This window comes from Colias eurytheme, chromosome 12 (assembly GCF_061535395.1).
Source record: "Colias eurytheme isolate Ceu_HAF_F1 chromosome 12, ilColEury1 Martin Lab GWU primary, whole genome shotgun sequence".
Lineage (NCBI taxonomy): Eukaryota > Metazoa > Arthropoda > Insecta > Lepidoptera > Pieridae > Colias > Colias eurytheme.
In genome coordinates, this window is record NC_142991.1 from 9,458,441 (window position 1) to 9,476,713 (window position 18,273).

An 18,273-nucleotide genomic window follows, 5' to 3' on the forward strand; every position below is an offset into this window, starting at 1 on the left:
ATATATTCTAATATAAGTAACTAGAGGTCCGCCCCGGCTTCGCCCGTGGTACATATTTCGCAATAAAAGGTAGCCTATGTCCTTTCTCGGGTATCAAAATATCTCCATACCAAATTTCATGCAAATTGGTTAAGTAGTTTAGGCGTGATTGAGTAACAGACAGACAGACAGAGTTACTTTCGCATTTATAATATTAGTATAGATTAATGTTAAAATATTGACATCCGTATCAATAAAAAAATCAAATTTATGCTAATCTTTTCTTTCCATAAACTATTATAAATGTGGATTTCCCTTAGAGCATGTATGGATTTCCTAATATAAGACGAAGCGAAGGCGTGCCACTATTGAAATTTAATTTAATTTAAGTACTTATATTATATGCATTCTTTAATGAGTTTCAATTTGGTATGGAATAAGGAATAGAGATAATAATCTACCATCTAACTTAATTTTAATTCATATAAGGTGCAAAGTTGTGGCAAAGACTAGATAATTTATTATGTATGTACATAGTATTACTTAAATATTTTAATTTTTAGCTTCAATCATATCACTTACACCTCTTTCAAATATATTTGCTTTGTTTCTACTTTATAATTAATGTATATATATATTTTAATAGAAAAAAAAAACCTAATCATTATTCAAATTAGTAGCCTTTGTTGTGTGTGTGACATACTAGTCTAGATGACTAGGCTGAATGAAAGTGTTTTGTGAATTTTAATTTCAATTATTATAGGCAATTGTTTTGGTAATTACATGACAAAAGTATAGTTCTAGAATAGAATTACTTTGAAAAAAAATAGGTTGAGCTATGACGTAACCTTTTGATAAAAATTAGAAATGTAACATGTAAATAATTTAAGTTAATTTAAATCATTTTTTGTTGTTTCTTTGTCTAGTCGTAAATGTGCGTGTGTTTTCTTAGGGTAAAGGAAAGGAAGTAAAAAATAAAAATGCAGCCATATTTTTTTTGCAGCCGAAAAAAGCAGAGTTTAGGAAACACTTCCCATCGTACCACACAGGTACATAAAATCACAGAATCTACACGCTAATTCAGCCTTACCCCAAACTACACCAAAAACATATAAAAATCACAATCAATAGCCAACTGCTTCCGAGCTCTGCTTTCGTCCGACCTTCATTTATTATCATATTTAATGATTATCTTAATGTTTTTGATACAAATAATTAAGGAACAAAAACCAAAAAAAAACTTTTCTCCTCATAATAATAGTATCCAAAAAACTCAGGACGTGGTAAGTACACATTATCATGGATAATTAAAACGTCGCTTCAAAGATTGCAAAGTGCAACATTAATATTAGGCGGAATCTATTTTGCGCCTTGCATTCTCTGTAGCGACGTGCGTACAACCGTCGCCTGCGCATCTCGCACCATTGGCCACCGGCCTCCATCTTTAAACACACCAATCGACACTCAAATAAAAAAATTATACACCCCTTCGACTGGTCCCTTCGAGCAAACGACGGTTAGATCTTACATACGGATACTTTACAAGAAAAAATGTAATAAAAATTAAACTATAACATGACTTAATCATCCCAATCTTAATTTTAAAATATACAAACGAAGTTGCTAGGTAAGATTTATTTCTCTATTTCGTTTGGCAGTGTTGGAAATGTGCCTTGACAAATAACGTGCATTGATTCGTTCGTTTAAAATTATCTTGATCTGGTTACTAGCGATTATAAAGCTGGCTTCCCTTATCATTAACCGTTAACTACTGACTTTTTCTTACGTGAAAACTATTTTTTAAAACGTTATCACCACAAAGAAACCAATGTTATTTTCAAATAACTAAATCATCTATCTTTATTATTTATGTCAAGTTTAACAAAAAATTAAATGCAGGTACAACATTCGAGAATTCGTAACTCTCCAGTTATGAAAAAAAAATTAAAACAATTACTAGAAAAAAATACTTGTTAATATAAAAAAAAAGATGAAATACACCTACGTCCTATACCCTATTATGTACACTTTACACCTACTGGAAGATAAACTGCGAATCTTTAACACGATACCTATTAAACCTCTTCGTGTGCTACTTATAAGAACAACGCTATCACTAAGATAATATTTCTCACAAAAAATATTTTTTGCAACTAATTCGAGTATAAACCTAATATTATTATTTTTATATAATATATGTACATAGCAAGGCACATTCCGCACACAATTAAAGCCTTCAAATTTACATATCTGTTGACCATGTGCTTGATAAAACATCAACCTTTTCAAAGCCTGACCAGAAACAATAACAAATCTTCGCCTCTGTACACTATGCCAAGCCAGCGACCCTTTCCGGCCAGGCTTTATCGACTTTATCTTAACTATCGCGATACACTAACTTACTGCAATAAAAATATTATATAATAAAAAAGAAAATGCAAAATTTTCTATTAGTAGGTACTATGAGGAACTATTTCGTGGTTATTTTATGTTAGAACCCTATTCGGGTCACCTGCAAACGTAGGTTTTGATGTTATTATCAAAATACACAGTCTATTTAAAACGGACATTTGTCACTGAGATTATAATTCACTGGTTTAATCACTGGAATAATTAGCGTAAAAATAAATGAATATCAATATATTATCATGTTACATATAAACTTTATTTTAGCTTTGTAAAATAAAGTTCGAATACACTTACACGATGTTAAAATGGATAATAATGAGAATGCAATGATAATACATTTTAACACGCATATTAAATTCCACCTCGGACCCTTTATTTTGTCTCATTGACATAAATTATTAATCAGTGCCACGACTGTAAAATCAAATTGTCTATGGCATTATAAAAACTCGAAATTTTATTGACATACGCGTGCTCGAGTCGATCATTATTATAAAATATTAATAACTTAGTTATGTATAAAATGCAATAAGGGCGGTGCAATTTATAAAATCTATAATTATTGCTTACTATGGTCCAAAATTTATATGGTGTTAAGTGAATCTGAGTTAATTGCGCGACTAACATATAAAAAACATGTAAAATTGTTAAAATTTACAGATAACAAAAACACTACAAAACCATAAGCGAACTAATCTAAGTAGTTTAGACTTATAATAATATCAAGTTAAAACAATATTGACATCACTACCCGTCTCGCCCAACAAGCGAGGTATGGGATTAAAGAGAAAATTCCTACGAACCGGGCCGAAAACATATATAATGGCCAGCGCCTCCACAACAGCTATCCGTAAAGCCAACAAACTCCAGCCAGCCTATACTTCAGACTATATCACTACCGATCTTATGTACAGAGTCGTTAATATACAGACTGCCACACGCCCCTGCCCTACACTGCCTGAACCAGCTATTCTTAATAAAAAAACTTACGTCATTGTATGTCGGTTAAGTAGTCAACATCAAGTAGGTAAATCTGTATCCGTTCTGTACTATTTTATTAATTAATGAATCAAAAAAAAATTCAGAGGTAAAACCAGTCTACTAGTTTACGAAGCAGTCTGTTACTATTTAAGAATATTTCACTGAAGACTTAGGATTTATCAACAACAGCTTTATGGCTCACTTTGGCACCGCAATACATCGTTTGAGCAAATCAAACCCACAGTTATTGCTGCACAGCTACTTTACTTTACACGCGATCCACAGAAGCAGAGTAAGCCGTAAAAGCTGATTAAATACAATATTTAACAAACGATTCAAACTCCCGCTCGACCTATATCGATACACACTCGAAGAATGATCGTCGTCGTTATGTTACAAATATATTGTACAAAATTGAACGGGATGGGATCGTTCGCCAAAGAAGGTAAGTCAGTCCATACGCGTCACACGGAAGACCGCGGCTCTCAAGAAACTATTACCTACGCGGGTCGGGCACGCGCTCAGTACGGGCGGTAGCGCGCCGACAGCATCGTGCGCAGTTTCTTCAGCTTGGTGATCAACTTGTTCTGCTGCTTTTTAAGATATTCGCGTTCCAGTTCTTCTTCCCGAAGTTTGCGACACAGAGCGGCCGCCTCGCGCAAGATCACCACTTTCGGCGCGCGATCCTTGTCTCTCGTCGCCGGTATTTGCTTTTTAAGTTCGTCAAAGAGATTTTTGAGGCCGATCCGCCGTAAGCGTTCCATATCGTTGTGTATGGAGCGGCGTTCGATCTCAGGAGACTCGGCTTCCGAGTCCGTGTCAGTGTTTGAGCGTCCGCGTCTGCCGGGGCCTCTCCGCCGCCGGGGCACCGAAGCAGCGGTGACGCCTGTAGGTGGTATTAAACGTTTTCTAGCTACCGGTCTAGGGGTCATGTTCACTTCCACCGAAGACTGTATGTGGTGTCTTTCGGGAGCCGAAGACACGCGCGGATAGCAATCCACGCGTACATGGGACGTCGAAGCCAACGGCTGGTGTGACGTTCCGAGCGATACCACATCGATTTCCTCCTCTGCAACAATAGAAAAAGTTTCGTTAAAATCGAGTTCCATTCAAGGCGATCGACTAAATGATAATGTGTAAAAAACTTGTGTCATTAATTAAAGAATGGCATTTTTGTTGTGTATCGCACACAATTGCAGCGACAAATAAAACCCGTATGCGAGGCTCCATTCCCTGCATACTTTCATTCATAGATCGTTCGTTGCGTTCGCATCACCATAAAAGGCGGGCGATTGTCGTAGTCATTATAGATAGTTATGAGTGAGTCTAGATGTGGTCGGGATGCGATTGCAGTAGTCAGGTGGGAGGGTGTATAGGTGTGAGAAGGGGGGAGGCCGTCGACCCCGCCGTACTACCGCAGCGTCTGTCGACATCGATCCAGACGCCTGACGTCATGGATATTCGCGCCAAAACGAGAGCGCGTGCGCGGTTTCTACCGCAGCGTCCGCACTCAATGGACGCTGGGTTATCAACCGGTGGACACGCTTTCCGGCGTCTCTCTGCCTCTACGGAACTACCTTTCAGCTTTCTGATTTCATTTTCCCGCTCATACGTTCCCGAATATTAATTTATGCAACATACAATTATATTACCTACTTATATTAACGAACGTATTTATATTTAAACCTATTGACGCAATTATACACCTATTTACACTGAATAAAATATTTGTTGGACACGTACGGAGTTGGTAGCCTCAAAAGTGATAGCCTCAACACGGGCGTCTCCAATATATATAATATACCTGTTTTTTCTAGAAACAAAGCCATAGGACTAAGTCTCCCAAATGAACAGGATTGAGTAAAGCACGATAAGAGCGAGTGAACTAGGTGCACGCCTAGAATGTCTTAAGTATGTAATTTGAGTCGAGCGGAAACTCGGCCTAAATTCCGATCGTTTCTGCAACCATTGCAATTTAACGGAAAGATTGTTGAGGACAGCAATACCGACAATGTTATTTCTATGAATGAACGTAGATAATCTCGTATTCGACTGCGGATGTAGTAAAGTATCTGGCCGCTCGGCCGTGTCATATTTACTATGCACTACGGTCTACGAGCCGCATATTTCGCGGAAATCACCGTATGCGCCGACGCTATCCAGTTACAGCAACAAATAATTATGTCAGCGGTTCAAAGGCTTGACGCAACCACCTCCTAATACAAATAAAATTAACTTTCGTTTTCATCCCGTTAACCAGAAATAGAAGCGTAACGTGGGCAGCTGTTCGATTACGGAACGGCGCAATTTCAGGGACGTCAGTGTAATTTGCAAAATACGAAATAAAATCGCATAATCAGACAAAGCGACGATAAATTTACACACCAACACAATCTTTTTATTCGATTTCCGCATAGTTGCGTAGCCGCTTATCGCAGCAGCTCGTCGGTCTAATTTTATCCTTCAGGCGCCGATCGTCAAACAGAGTGTGTGACGTCTAAATGTAGGCGTGAAGGATCCATTGTATGAGGCTCGGTTTTCACGTGACGATTTTCTCTTTTCCCCTGGCGCCATAGAGATTAACGGTCGCCTAGAGTATTTGTTACGAGCCCGGCATGTAAACGATACGCCTGGTATTGTCGCGGCCCGCCGGCGATCTCCGGTCTACTGCATATCTATTATATCGACATCACTCGAGACGATTCTCGGATACCGCGACGTTGCAATTCCATTAAACTAGATCATAATCCACTTTTTAACGATCGGTTGGCGATACTAATTTATTATCTATTGTGGAAGAGCTGATCGCGCGAGTTTATGAGATGCAATTGCCGTTTTGAAAACAGCTGTGGCAGTGTCGTGCAATCTCCCACTCGATAGATTAGTCACAATTTCTAGGTACCATCTGTCTCACCGTGAGAACACAATGACTCATAGCACAGTTAATCTTATAGTCTAGACTCGAGACGTATTGAATTCGCGGTTCGAAACTACATACGTGTAATCGAAACAGGTTTATCTAATACTCCCGCCGTGAATACAACTTCCTTGATTGTCTAATGGGTTCCCATGAGGTTTTACTGGTATAATATTCCATTTAATTCGATGCTTGAAATAGTTTGAAAATTATTTGCTTATCACAAAATTATAACCGTCGTACAATTTAAATAAATTAGTGAGTTAGAAACAAACTCTTTCCTGATCTAAGTGAAAGGGGATTTCAATGAGATTGTTCAGCCGCGGTAATTGTCTACGACTTGGCCTGTCTGTTTCCAATTAACGTTTAAATGAACACTTGTGAGATTCCGAGCGCCGGAGTAATTGTATTATGCATTTAACAGAAAATCCTGATTCTATTCCCGCATTTACATAAATGCAATTAATTGTTTGCACTATTGAAATATATGTATATAAATATGTGATTGAATTCATTGAATTTTAAATGGGCAGACTAGCGTCAAAAATGACTAATCTCGGTTCTTATCATATCAGGCACATGTCCACTTATCGTGATTTCGAGAGTGGAATGCAGTAGTAACAATGATGTCGTCAAGTGTGACCTGCTACGGCTGGGGCCACACGCTCCGCTGACTTCGATCCGAGGCCAAGTTCACTGGCATTTGAGCGCGATAATTAAAAATTATCGTGACGCGCTCGCGGCTCACGCCATCCTATACAACCTGTTTGATACGCCCGCCGTATTTCATAAAAAAGTAATTCTAATGCTGCTGCAGCATCGCTCTGCTTAATGGACTTCCACTGCGAAAGACTTTGGAAGTGACTGAGCAGTTTTATTATCGAACCCGAAATACGTTCCGAAGGTACGTTCATTATATTGATTATCGGCTACGGACGAATTAAGCCGATATCACGTTTAATATAGGATAGATTTAGATAACGCAAGACGTAATTTGCAAAAGAAATTCTTTCGTTGCTCCGCGATTAACGCATCGATAATACGCTTAAATTAATCAACCTGTATACTTAATGTCTAGTGAAATGCTAATTAGTTTCGATACGAAGCGCACCAGTTCTACAAGACATCGCTTATAATTTTTAATAGTACACTATCTCATTGCTCAACCGTCGACCGGAAACAACTTAGGATAATTAAATGTTAAAAACACAGCTTTGCCCAAAATTACTTCATACTTATTACCCACAAATGTTTAGGGCGTTTCCCATCACATGTCACTTGTCAGTCACAACTTTTAAGTACCTCAAAGTATTTAGTCTCGCTATGAACAAGCGTGCGACTTAAAACAACTAGGCGGTATTTTTGGAATATTACGCAAGCGAGAAAAGTCGGTCATCTGGGCTGCGGTTAGCACTCCAAACTCGCTGCCTTCTAAAACAGGCCGTGGTAATTTATGGCAGGCGTTATGGCGGATCGATTGGGCGTTCGACTCGGCCTTGACGAAGTTTGTACGGAAGTTCATGGGCGAACGTGCGCGTGGAAAAAATTATCTTTTTGCGTATTCTCTATTATACGGCTATTAATGGAAATTTATAATTTTACGCGCATTTTATTTGCCTTAATTAATACAGAAAGACGATCTTAAATTGAATGGCTTTTATAATGAGGATGTGAATCGTCGGCAACTGTGCCATTAATTAAACTACAAAGCACAATAATGACCTATCTAAATGTCAACGAGGTCAAGAGTAGACCATCGAGACCCCAACCGCTCCAACAAGGAGTTTCCGGAGTCTTTTTTTGGAAACCGGTTGTGTTGCGTCACTAATTTTCTGTAACCAACCGATCACCACACCCATCGCGATATATAAAACTGGTAATATCAATATATTCAACGTGGCCTTATCACCGTGTGAACATACGAGGCACAAGACATAAATATTTTATGAAAACACGCAATAAGCGATTTCATATGTTGTAGGGCAGCGTTTAGATTTCTTAAATATTCAACATTGGGCAACTTGGCTAGGAATGAACGGTCACGTGATGTCCTCCGATTTTATGTTAAATATGTATGGTTTTAGGAAAAATACCGAATAGCATTAATGAAGGTAATTAATCAATTAAAGATTAGCATTCAATTACGCGTTTGAATTACGACATTTTCAAAGTGTGATTTGCTTTGTAATATGTGTACTAATAACTATATCATGTATTTATTCATACCCACAAAAGAAAATGTAAAGTCAAATATTGGTATAATTCGTAATATTAAAAAAAAAACTTATTTCGGTGAGATCAAGGTGACTGAATTTATCTCGTTGCCGTGGTGTTATCGCGCCTACTTGCTTAAACTTTTGCGTGATAAGACAATACAAATGTATGTTACTATGACAAGTATTATTTTTATCGGTATTGATAGTTTTATGAAGGCCAAGCGGGGGCCGCTGAGGCGTATAAATTGATACAACTTCTGTATTTAATACTACTGTGATAAAGATTATTTTAATCTGCACCATAAACTTGGCCGAATCTTGGCCTAGATCTAGACTATAAATTAGGTAAGCGTACTACGCGAGTAGCTGACCTGTAGGCAGGTAAAATGGTTTGTATAATTTGCACTAAGCTCTTTTACTTGTAAGCAACACAATCAATAGCAAAGTGCGTTATGTAACAGATAACGTTATCACCATTGTAAAAACTAAATCGCCTGACAATTACAATACCCTTAATCCAATAAGAACATAAAGTCACGATATAAACGAGTGATAGATATACCATATCATATCACCTACTGACCCAGAATTTCACGAATCGAAAATATATCTTTCCTTTGCAATTCTTTTAATATTCGCGCGATAACACCAAGGCCAGTGTACATCTACAATCTTAGTAACACATATTATGTAGCGTGGTGAATATATTTATCAGCGAACGCAATAAAAGCGTTTTAATATTTCATTAAATTGATTTTAACGCTGTATTATAAATCATGTTGAAAATGAAAAACGTAAGTGGGATATTCTCTAACACAATTTACACAAGTAATAGTATACTTAGTAATAAGGGGTATACGTCGTCCAAATAACCTTTACGACCAACTGATTTTATAGGCACTTACGAAACCGTGTATTAATGTAAGGTATGTGTGTCTAATAAGAATAAATAATTAATCTAGACCATGTATGTGAGCGGCGTAGGCTAGGCTAGCTGTAGGCGAGTAATAGCGTACGATATTTAGGTCATACATAGTACCGAATGTTAGTGCATATTGTGAAAGTACCTACGCCTTTACTAACGTAATCATTAAGTATACTTTTAACACGCTTTAAAACATTTTAAATGATCGTCATAATGGCGTACCGGTTTCGACGCGGAAACTGTTGAATTTACATTGTTGCTATGGCGATGTCTGCCACGTCTCGCGTACCTACTACAAATATTTGTACAACGCGGTTTAAGTGCTAGTTCAATTTAAAATTAAAAGTGCCAAAAAAATTTCGCACCTAAAACTAATATTGAGAGTGGAATGTGTGACCTCGGTGATTGATACAGCGTTTCGGACACACAAAACCGGATACATTGCTCTAAATAGCCCTTAAAGGAACTCACAATACGAGCCGCCCTACTTGAGTCGCCTACTTAACGGGACCGAGAATTTAAATGTCATAAATATTGTTTGCGAGAGCAATCTGTCAAGATAATATGCAGGTCAAAAGCACCTAGCGCCGTTTACGCTTATCAGTGTAGTTTATTGGGTTAGCTCGTAATAATAGAGCGCGAACCGAGATTAGGCTCGACAACGTTCCGTTTTACGGATTCCAATAAAAACTACATAAAATTTTCTTACATGTCCGATGCGTTCGAGCCGCACGGTGTTTGATAATAAACGTGATTTATTATTCACAACGTTGCCACACCGATGGCAAATAGAACGCCAGTAAAATGAATGCGATAAAATAAATTATAATGGCATAGTTGCGTTACAGTAAATTGGCGCGAAAAATGTGACAACTTTAACCGTACTTGGCTCTAAGTGCATGACACGATAAAGCCGCGCATGCGCCGTAAAATTTCCTATTGGAACAACAAAGTTTCATCTCACTACCCAATAAATATTTACTCGATTGATTAATGGATATAACATACTTGTAATTGACTTTTGAGATATGTCTATCAGATTGTCGTGCAGACGGAGAATAAGTACCGAGGTGAAACCGGTCCGGCGAGAAGCAAGCCCCACTTCAATGAGATTCCACTTTGTGCCGTTGCATTCTTATAGGAGTAACGGACTAGACTCCAGTCTCGCGGCGAACATGAACCTATATTTATTTTTAACCTTAGCTTTATAACCTATATAGTCATGTTGAATAACAAGTACTACGAACATAATTATACCGAGTGCGTTTTAAACGCATGCTCATCGCGACCTTCTTACTAGCTCTTATCGACGATCGTTAAAAAGCCGTGATAACAGACAATGTAAGTATAGTTGTAATATGAAATATTTATACGACATTGATTCGACATTCGTCAATTGCTTCCATGATATTCAGTCCTTCGATAGTTTTAAAACATGACGTCACGAACGCAACTATTCTCCGAGCAACCTATTATCATTCAAATAAGATGCCGTGCCAATCTAATTTGAAAACTAATTAATTGGAGTGAAACTATGTCTTGAGCATAATCTGCGCTAGTTTTCAGTTTAACATCGAAACTTTCATCGAAGAATGAAGCGGAGCGAACAATGCTTAATTGAACATCAATTTGATTTCTAATTCCTAATCAAATACGAAATATAAAACGGGTGAACTTCGGGGAACGTTCATCATTTTAATGGGCGTCCAGACGGTTCGGCTGTTAACCCTGAACTTTGGGAGGATGCGTCAATGTCGGGACCCGGTCGACGCACGAGCGACCTTACGGACCCTGTAAGAGGACGTCCAGGACTCCTGATCCAGAAAAATTTGCCACGTCTTTTAAAACTGAGAACTTAATGTTAATTATAATGGGTGTACATTTTTGCACTTTCGTTCAAACTAATAAGATTGAAGTAGATATATATAAGAACTTAGAAGTATACAATTGGAAAAAAAAACTGACTAACTACTATAACATGGCTACCTAATAGAATTACGAGCTGATAACACCGCTGCCCACCAGAGACTAAAGAGCAGTAACAGCCCTTTTGTGATTTTTCGTTTTATTAGTGATTCTGAAAGCGGGTTTCTTAAGCTTTCTATTGAATTAACTTACTTATTTCTAAGACTATAAGAATGGTTTTTATTTAACAGTTTTCATTTACTGCAAACGAAAAAAATTAACAATTTGGCGTGATTTCCCAACTAAAATACAGTATAAATTATACTGCAGATTAAATTTTAAGGTTTCATAACTAAAATGCAGTAAGCAATATAATTTTACAGTTCTTTAGATAGTTTTATATTTCTGGAAAAAAATTAAAAAAAAAATTAATACGCAGTAAAATTTACCGCCATACAAGCTATTTTTACTGCAAATTAAGAAAATACAATTTATTGTCACGAACTCCCAACTAAAATGCAGTAAAATCAAAGCTTGTCGCATTTTAGTTGTGAATACTTAACATTCTTTTATCATTATAAACTGACTAACACGCAGTAAAATACAGCATTACTGCAGATTAGTTTGGATAGCATAATGACACAGATATGATTATTCCTAGCTAAAGTGCAGTTAATGTTTTAAATACTGCAACTGTGAACTAGCTATTTTTCTTACTGCACTAGTAAATTGAACACTTTTTTCTTAAAAAACTAACTAAAATGCAGTAATTTTTTGACCTTACTGCATGTTAGTTGGGTTTCTTGACAAAATAACTGATCCAAACGCAGTAATAGGGCTTTTTGCTGCATTTTACTAAGTTTAAAATGGTATTTTTTACAAAAAAGGCTATGCAGTAATAGGCACCAAAAAGAATAAATGGCCATAATAAATTCAGTTATTAAGATATATTTTTTTTTATTGCTTTAACGTGTGAACCTATGCCTTTACAACCTTTCTGCATTCAAATTTTTTTGCTTATCATTCTGTTGATTTTTTAAAATCAATTCTTAACTTTAAATGCGTTTTACTCGAAATCGTGATTTTGCTGTTACTGCACTTTAGTGTATGGTGGGCAGACCGTGTTGTCAGTGGATATCAAAGTGACAGATCTCCAGGAGCCTATAGAGTAATTAGGTGTGACATCCCGAAGATGGCATTAAGGAAGGTTGGGACGTTCAAGGTCGAAGGCGAAGGTTCCGGAAGCGGGTGCGTCTAGACAAGGGGGGCGCCGGTCGATACGCAGTTTCCCGCGCTCCGACATCACGCCTGCGTCCTACGACCGGGACCCATCTTGTACATTTCTTGAAACTCTAATTAAAACGCGCCCAAGACGCACTCCATTTACTATACAACCGTCAAACGACTTCCTAACTACAATACCGCTTCTAATTAATTCCTAATCTTAATCCCGATCGACTATTTCTCACAGTTATTACAAGTAATAATGATAGTATCAATTTTAAATTAATCAAATTAATAGTCATGAAAATGAAGTAACTTAAGCTAAGACCTTTACGCACGCGATTATTTTTTTCCGACGATCAATGAATGGAAAATCAATTTGACTTTCAAAATGACAATTTCAAATTCTAATCGTTTAAGTGGCAATTAATGGTTTTTAATGAAGGTGACATTCGTGATACCTCCCAGCTATAATAAACATTTAAAAGACATTTAGTGTAAAAACGAGAAGGTACTGACCTGATTCGCCAGAGTCTGATGGAGTTTGAACGCCTAGGTAGTCGAAATGTTGGCGGGCGAGCGTGTATGAATGGTCAGCTGCCACAGCTGCAGAATCTCGGAGGAGTCTCAGAGCGGTGCCGGCGACATCCACGGCGTGTCGGAACTGCGGAGGTTCATCGCCGTCCAGGGAGGGCGGTGTGTCAGGCCGGGCCGGCGACATGTCTCTCCGAAGGACACTCTGCCCAGGCGCAGCCGTTGTCAAGTCGGTTGGAACGAACGTATTCGGATGCCCCGAATCTATACATGATCCAGCCCACATGCAATCGTGGTGCACGATATTGTCCTTGTGCTCTTCCGGAGTCTCCGTTATCCTCCAATCCCCTTCGCTTTCTTGCAGTAAGTTAGTGAAATTAGCCGGTGGGACTAAGTCTAATCTCTCGGCTTCGTATTGCACTTGTGTCCAGAATTCTGAAGTTTGTGTCAAGTTCATTGATTCTTCGTCCAGCGACTCCCAAACGTCGAACTGGAGTATGTGAGCGTCGATTGGTGGCGACATTTTTAAAATATACCTAAATGCTAACTAGTTTTAAAGCTAAGACGAACTCGTCGATATCACAGGGCCCTCTTATCACAGGGACGATGCGCGCGATTGTTGCACGCACACCGCCTGCAACAAAAGAAAAAAATCCTTTAGAAAAAAAAGCTACACTTCAGTTTAAAAAAAAATTCAAATACGATCGCACAACACTATGTCCATTGACAATGTTAACTATAACTCACTAAGTACCAAGTTAAAAAATAAAAAAATGATATAATATTGAATTCACCTATTGCACTAAGTCACTATTGTTGTTGTTGTTATAGTTAACTTGTTTAATAGAAATGAAATAAATGCAAAGGCTGATGACCCTTGCGTTCATACACTAGTACACTATAATATAGCAAGTGTCCACGACAAAGCCAGAATTGAGACTGAAGTCTGGATGCGAAAACAAACGTTTTTAAAGGGTATACCGTCCTTGAGCACTATCCCAGTTTATCTAACAATAATTAGTTATTGTTCATTTAGCAAAAGCATTTTTTTATTTTCTACCTGGATTGTATTCCGCGAATCGTTCCCCAGTCAGGTAAAAGCTTTAGAAATGTAAGATTGCTGTTTACTAACGTAAAATGGCGCGAAGTTATTGTTTACCAATAGAGGCAAATGCTTGGCATCATTTTCCCGCTTCGATGTTTTCCTTTACACATTATGTAATATTATGTACTTGTTTAATGGTCATTAATAATAAACATACTTGGACGAGACAGACTTAAATTAATTATTGTGCGACAATTCCGGAAAATACAAATTTTATAATTGCGGTTTCCTGATTAGTACCTACGTATTTTATATTATTACTTTCTATTATATTATCATATTATTTTATATTATATTATCATTTTATATATATTTACGTTGTACACTAACAAATTTTTTTTATCATATTTTTTTAAAATGAACAGCATTTAGGTAATTTTGAAGACGCATTATGGACCTATGAAATAATTTACGGTCTTTTTAAGTTCATTAGCAATTAACATTGATAATCTACACTTATTGTAAATTTACTACTGCTACTACGTATGTACTATAATATTTATTCATTATTTTTAAACAACTACAATTTACCTATTTTTAGATAATTACATATGAGGAATATTAGATAACAATAATCGAATATTTTTGATTTTATAACTTTCACAATTCTATGTCTGGATATAATATAAATTTCTAAATTATAGTATTCATTTCATAGTGTATATATTTATGTGACTTGTATATTATTTGCAAATAATAAAGCAATAAAATGGCATCGGCACTCAGAACAATCAGTGATTATTTGCCTCGGAAAGTGTCACAATTGTAAACTTCAATTGTGAAATATTTTTACTACTACCTACTACAATAGTAAACAATAATACATAAATTTCTCATATTATTCATTATTTAATTCGTGTGAACAATTTGGAAAATATTTAATATATCGATTGAAATATCACAGAACATTTTCCCTGTAGGTATAGATTTAGTAATTTAATAGTATCCTATCAGCAATTACGTCTATTGCAAAAATTACGAAAGCATTTTGGATGCCGGTAATTCGCAAAAATGCCTAACCAAGCCTCGGTTCGCAAACGACAACGCCCCGTCGTCGTATACACTAAATACGTACCTATCTACCCGCACTTAATAAATCTTATTAAATTATAACAATTATTTCACAGGATCACTAAACACATCAAAAGAAAGAAACACTCACCAAAAAGTTTTGTGCAAAACGCAATCCGGCTGCAGCCGGCGAATTACACAATTTTACACAAGATTCTTCAGAATCTTCGACAAAGTTTTTTCCGTACACACTGCGTAACACTCACTGAGAATATGCGATTGGTTATACAGTGTAAATTAAATACGGTACTTCTTCCGAGACCTCCGATTGAGTTTGTCAAACACTGAAACATTATTCGGGTGCCGGTTCTAAGGAGAGCCGCGCGTGCTTTTCGTGTGACGCCGTGAACACGACTAGCGCGCGAGGTTGCGAGCGAGTAGCGTACTGCGTAGCGGTCGCCGGCCGACGGCGCTCGGGCCTGACGCGGCGCGCCCGTCCCGCGTCTCCCCCCGCGTGTGGCCCCGCTCGCCGGCTAATTTGATGCCATTCACGAAATACGCTGAAAATACGCCGTAACTTCAACTTCACACGTTACCAACAGTAGTACAAGTCATTTTTGTGCCCGTCTGAATAGTAACATTGCACAAAAAATGCAGTATAACGAAAGAATTTATCGAATCATCCGGCGTCTCGCGGTGCGGGGGGATACTTGAGGAAGGAAATCAGCGCAACGGCATTCGACGGACATAGATGTGTGCGAAGTTGGTCGTACAGAGGCGGTTTCTGTGGGTGGAAAATCGAGCTAGGTAGTAGGTAGCGTCACTTGGCCGGCGGCTCTCGAGGAAGGAGATCGTATGTCGCTTTTCTTTTTTACCGTCGGCTATATCGAACCTAGTCTGTCGACATTCCTAAGGCAGCGGCTTATGGGCAATGCTGCGAACGAGAAATACCTGAACGATTCTGACGAATTGCAAGCCGTTATTGCTTTACGTCTGCGAAAACAATTAGGCCATAACTTTTAAGTACCCACTACCTAGGTACTTCCATATAAACGAACGCCGACACAAATGCTCTTACCTAATAAGTAATATGAACCTTTACAATAAATTATAACGGATATAGTACACTATTACTTTAGTTACCTAGGTTCCTACAGCTGCAAATACTTAGTAGTTATGTTAATAAGTTCAATCAATATTGTATGATTTCATCAATCAAGATAATTTTATTATATTTGAATAAATTGAACAGTTTCATTTAGAAAACAATTAGGGTAATTGCGCCTGTTCGCGTCCACTTAGTGCAGTTGGAAAGTTTGAAGGAGAAAATAAAAATGTTCCAGAACAAATTTCAACTCAAAATTTATGTAACGTGTTCATTACATAGTCTATTTTAAGATTTACTTTCAATTGTGTTGGAAATATCATGTGGTTTTTATTTATCTAGACAAATAGCAGAATTAGGCGTTTTACCCAGTTCGCGTCCAAAAATTCCAGTTTGCGTCCACCCGTGGACCAGTTCGCGTCCACCAGCTTAGAAAAGGAATTAAGAGTGTATTGGGTGATATTTTATCAGATAAATGCAAATAAAAATTAGATTTTAATAAATTATTTATTTACGAATATAGTTATTTAATAAAAACTGGCCAAATGCGAATGGGACTCGCACACCGAGGGTTCCGTATTAACCTGGTTTTTTTTCATATGTTTTAACTGTAAATGATTATTTTTTCAATGTTTCCCTTACTTGTGCTATAAGACGTTGCTTCGTACCAAACTTCAAGTGTCTGTGTTCACGTAAAGTACCCTGTAGGTTTTGATTCCCTTGCGAATGTAGAAATTTGCGAAAATTTGCAGCATAAACGGCTGTATCTTTTGATGGCTTTGGCTTGTAAGTTTGATTTTTTCACTGCTTCAAGGGACCGTAGACTTGAGTATTCAATATAAATTTCAGCTTTATATCTCCACGCGTTACTGAGAAAAAGGGTCTTGACAGAAAGACAGACCGGCAGACGGACATACAGACGGACGGATATCAAAGTGATACTGATGTATGATATGTGATCTACAAGGATTCCGGTTTTTCCTTTTGAGGTTCGGAATCCTAAAATCAACACATTATTAATATAATTCACTGTAAGGAAACTGGAAAAACTTATTTATATTTATCTTCTCATCAATAATAGAACTAAAAATTAACAAAAACAAAGTTACGTTATGTAAATAAATAATAATCAGTTCTATTAAGATTACCTACCTACCCTATTTTTTAGTTTGTAATGAATTAAATTTCTTTTTTGTTTATATTATTTTCTTAACCACAGACTTATTGACTCTCATTCTCAAAGATACTAGTCTCATTCTTAGAATACCCATTTTAAAATGAAAAAATAGCATAAAAATTTGCTAATTTGAATGAAAATTTTAATTATCAACTTGTAGTCTTAGTCAAAAATTTAGTCTATTTTAAATTACATATTTTAACAAACAATTCATTGCTACGTATTGAAAAACAATGTGGACGCAATATGTTCTATTGTTATGCACTATAGGTATAGTTTGCGCCCACCATGGACGCAAAATGGAAGTTGTACAAATTCGGTGTAGTAATTCGCGTCCACCTTATTTTAGCTATTAATTGTAAAATAAATTAGCTGATTTATAATCCATACTATTCCATGTTTTATTAGCAAAGTAAAGAAACAGTTACATATTCAAAAATTCACATTTAACAATAAGATACTTACCGTCAAACGCGACGCTGCGCACTATTTTTTTCTCAAAATCCCGCGCGTTTTAGCTTTCTCGTTTAATAGCCAAAATTAAATATTTTTTTTAAATAGGATAGGCGGTGCGCAGGCATATTTTGAATATGTGTGCATGTCTCATATACATTGAGGTATTATCGGAAATTTTTCTTATTACAATTTTACTAAAAGTATACTTATTTTCGTGAATTTTCTAAAAGATATCCGCAAAATGGACGCGAATAGGCATGTGGACGCGAACAGGCGCAATGACCCTAATAATAAATAAATAAAATAATATTAAAAAAACGATATTGCAG

At 37.0% G+C, this 18,273-nt stretch overlaps 1 protein-coding gene across 1 annotated transcript; it reads right to left on the reverse strand.

Moving 5' to 3' along the window:
• Positions 1-968: 968 nt before the first annotated feature.
• Positions 969-15,677, reverse strand: LOC149904224 (uncharacterized). The gene is made up of 3 exons (XM_090107690.1): positions 15,358-15,677; positions 13,076-13,724; positions 969-4,438 (listed from the first exon to the last, which is right to left on the reverse strand). Exons 2-3 carry the CDS (start codon positions 13,611-13,613, stop codon positions 3,891-3,893), a joined length of 1,086 nt encoding a protein of 361 aa, XP_089963816.1. The 5' UTR covers positions 13,614-13,724; positions 15,358-15,677; the 3' UTR covers positions 969-3,890.
• Between the last annotated feature and the right edge of the window lie 2,596 nt (positions 15,678-18,273).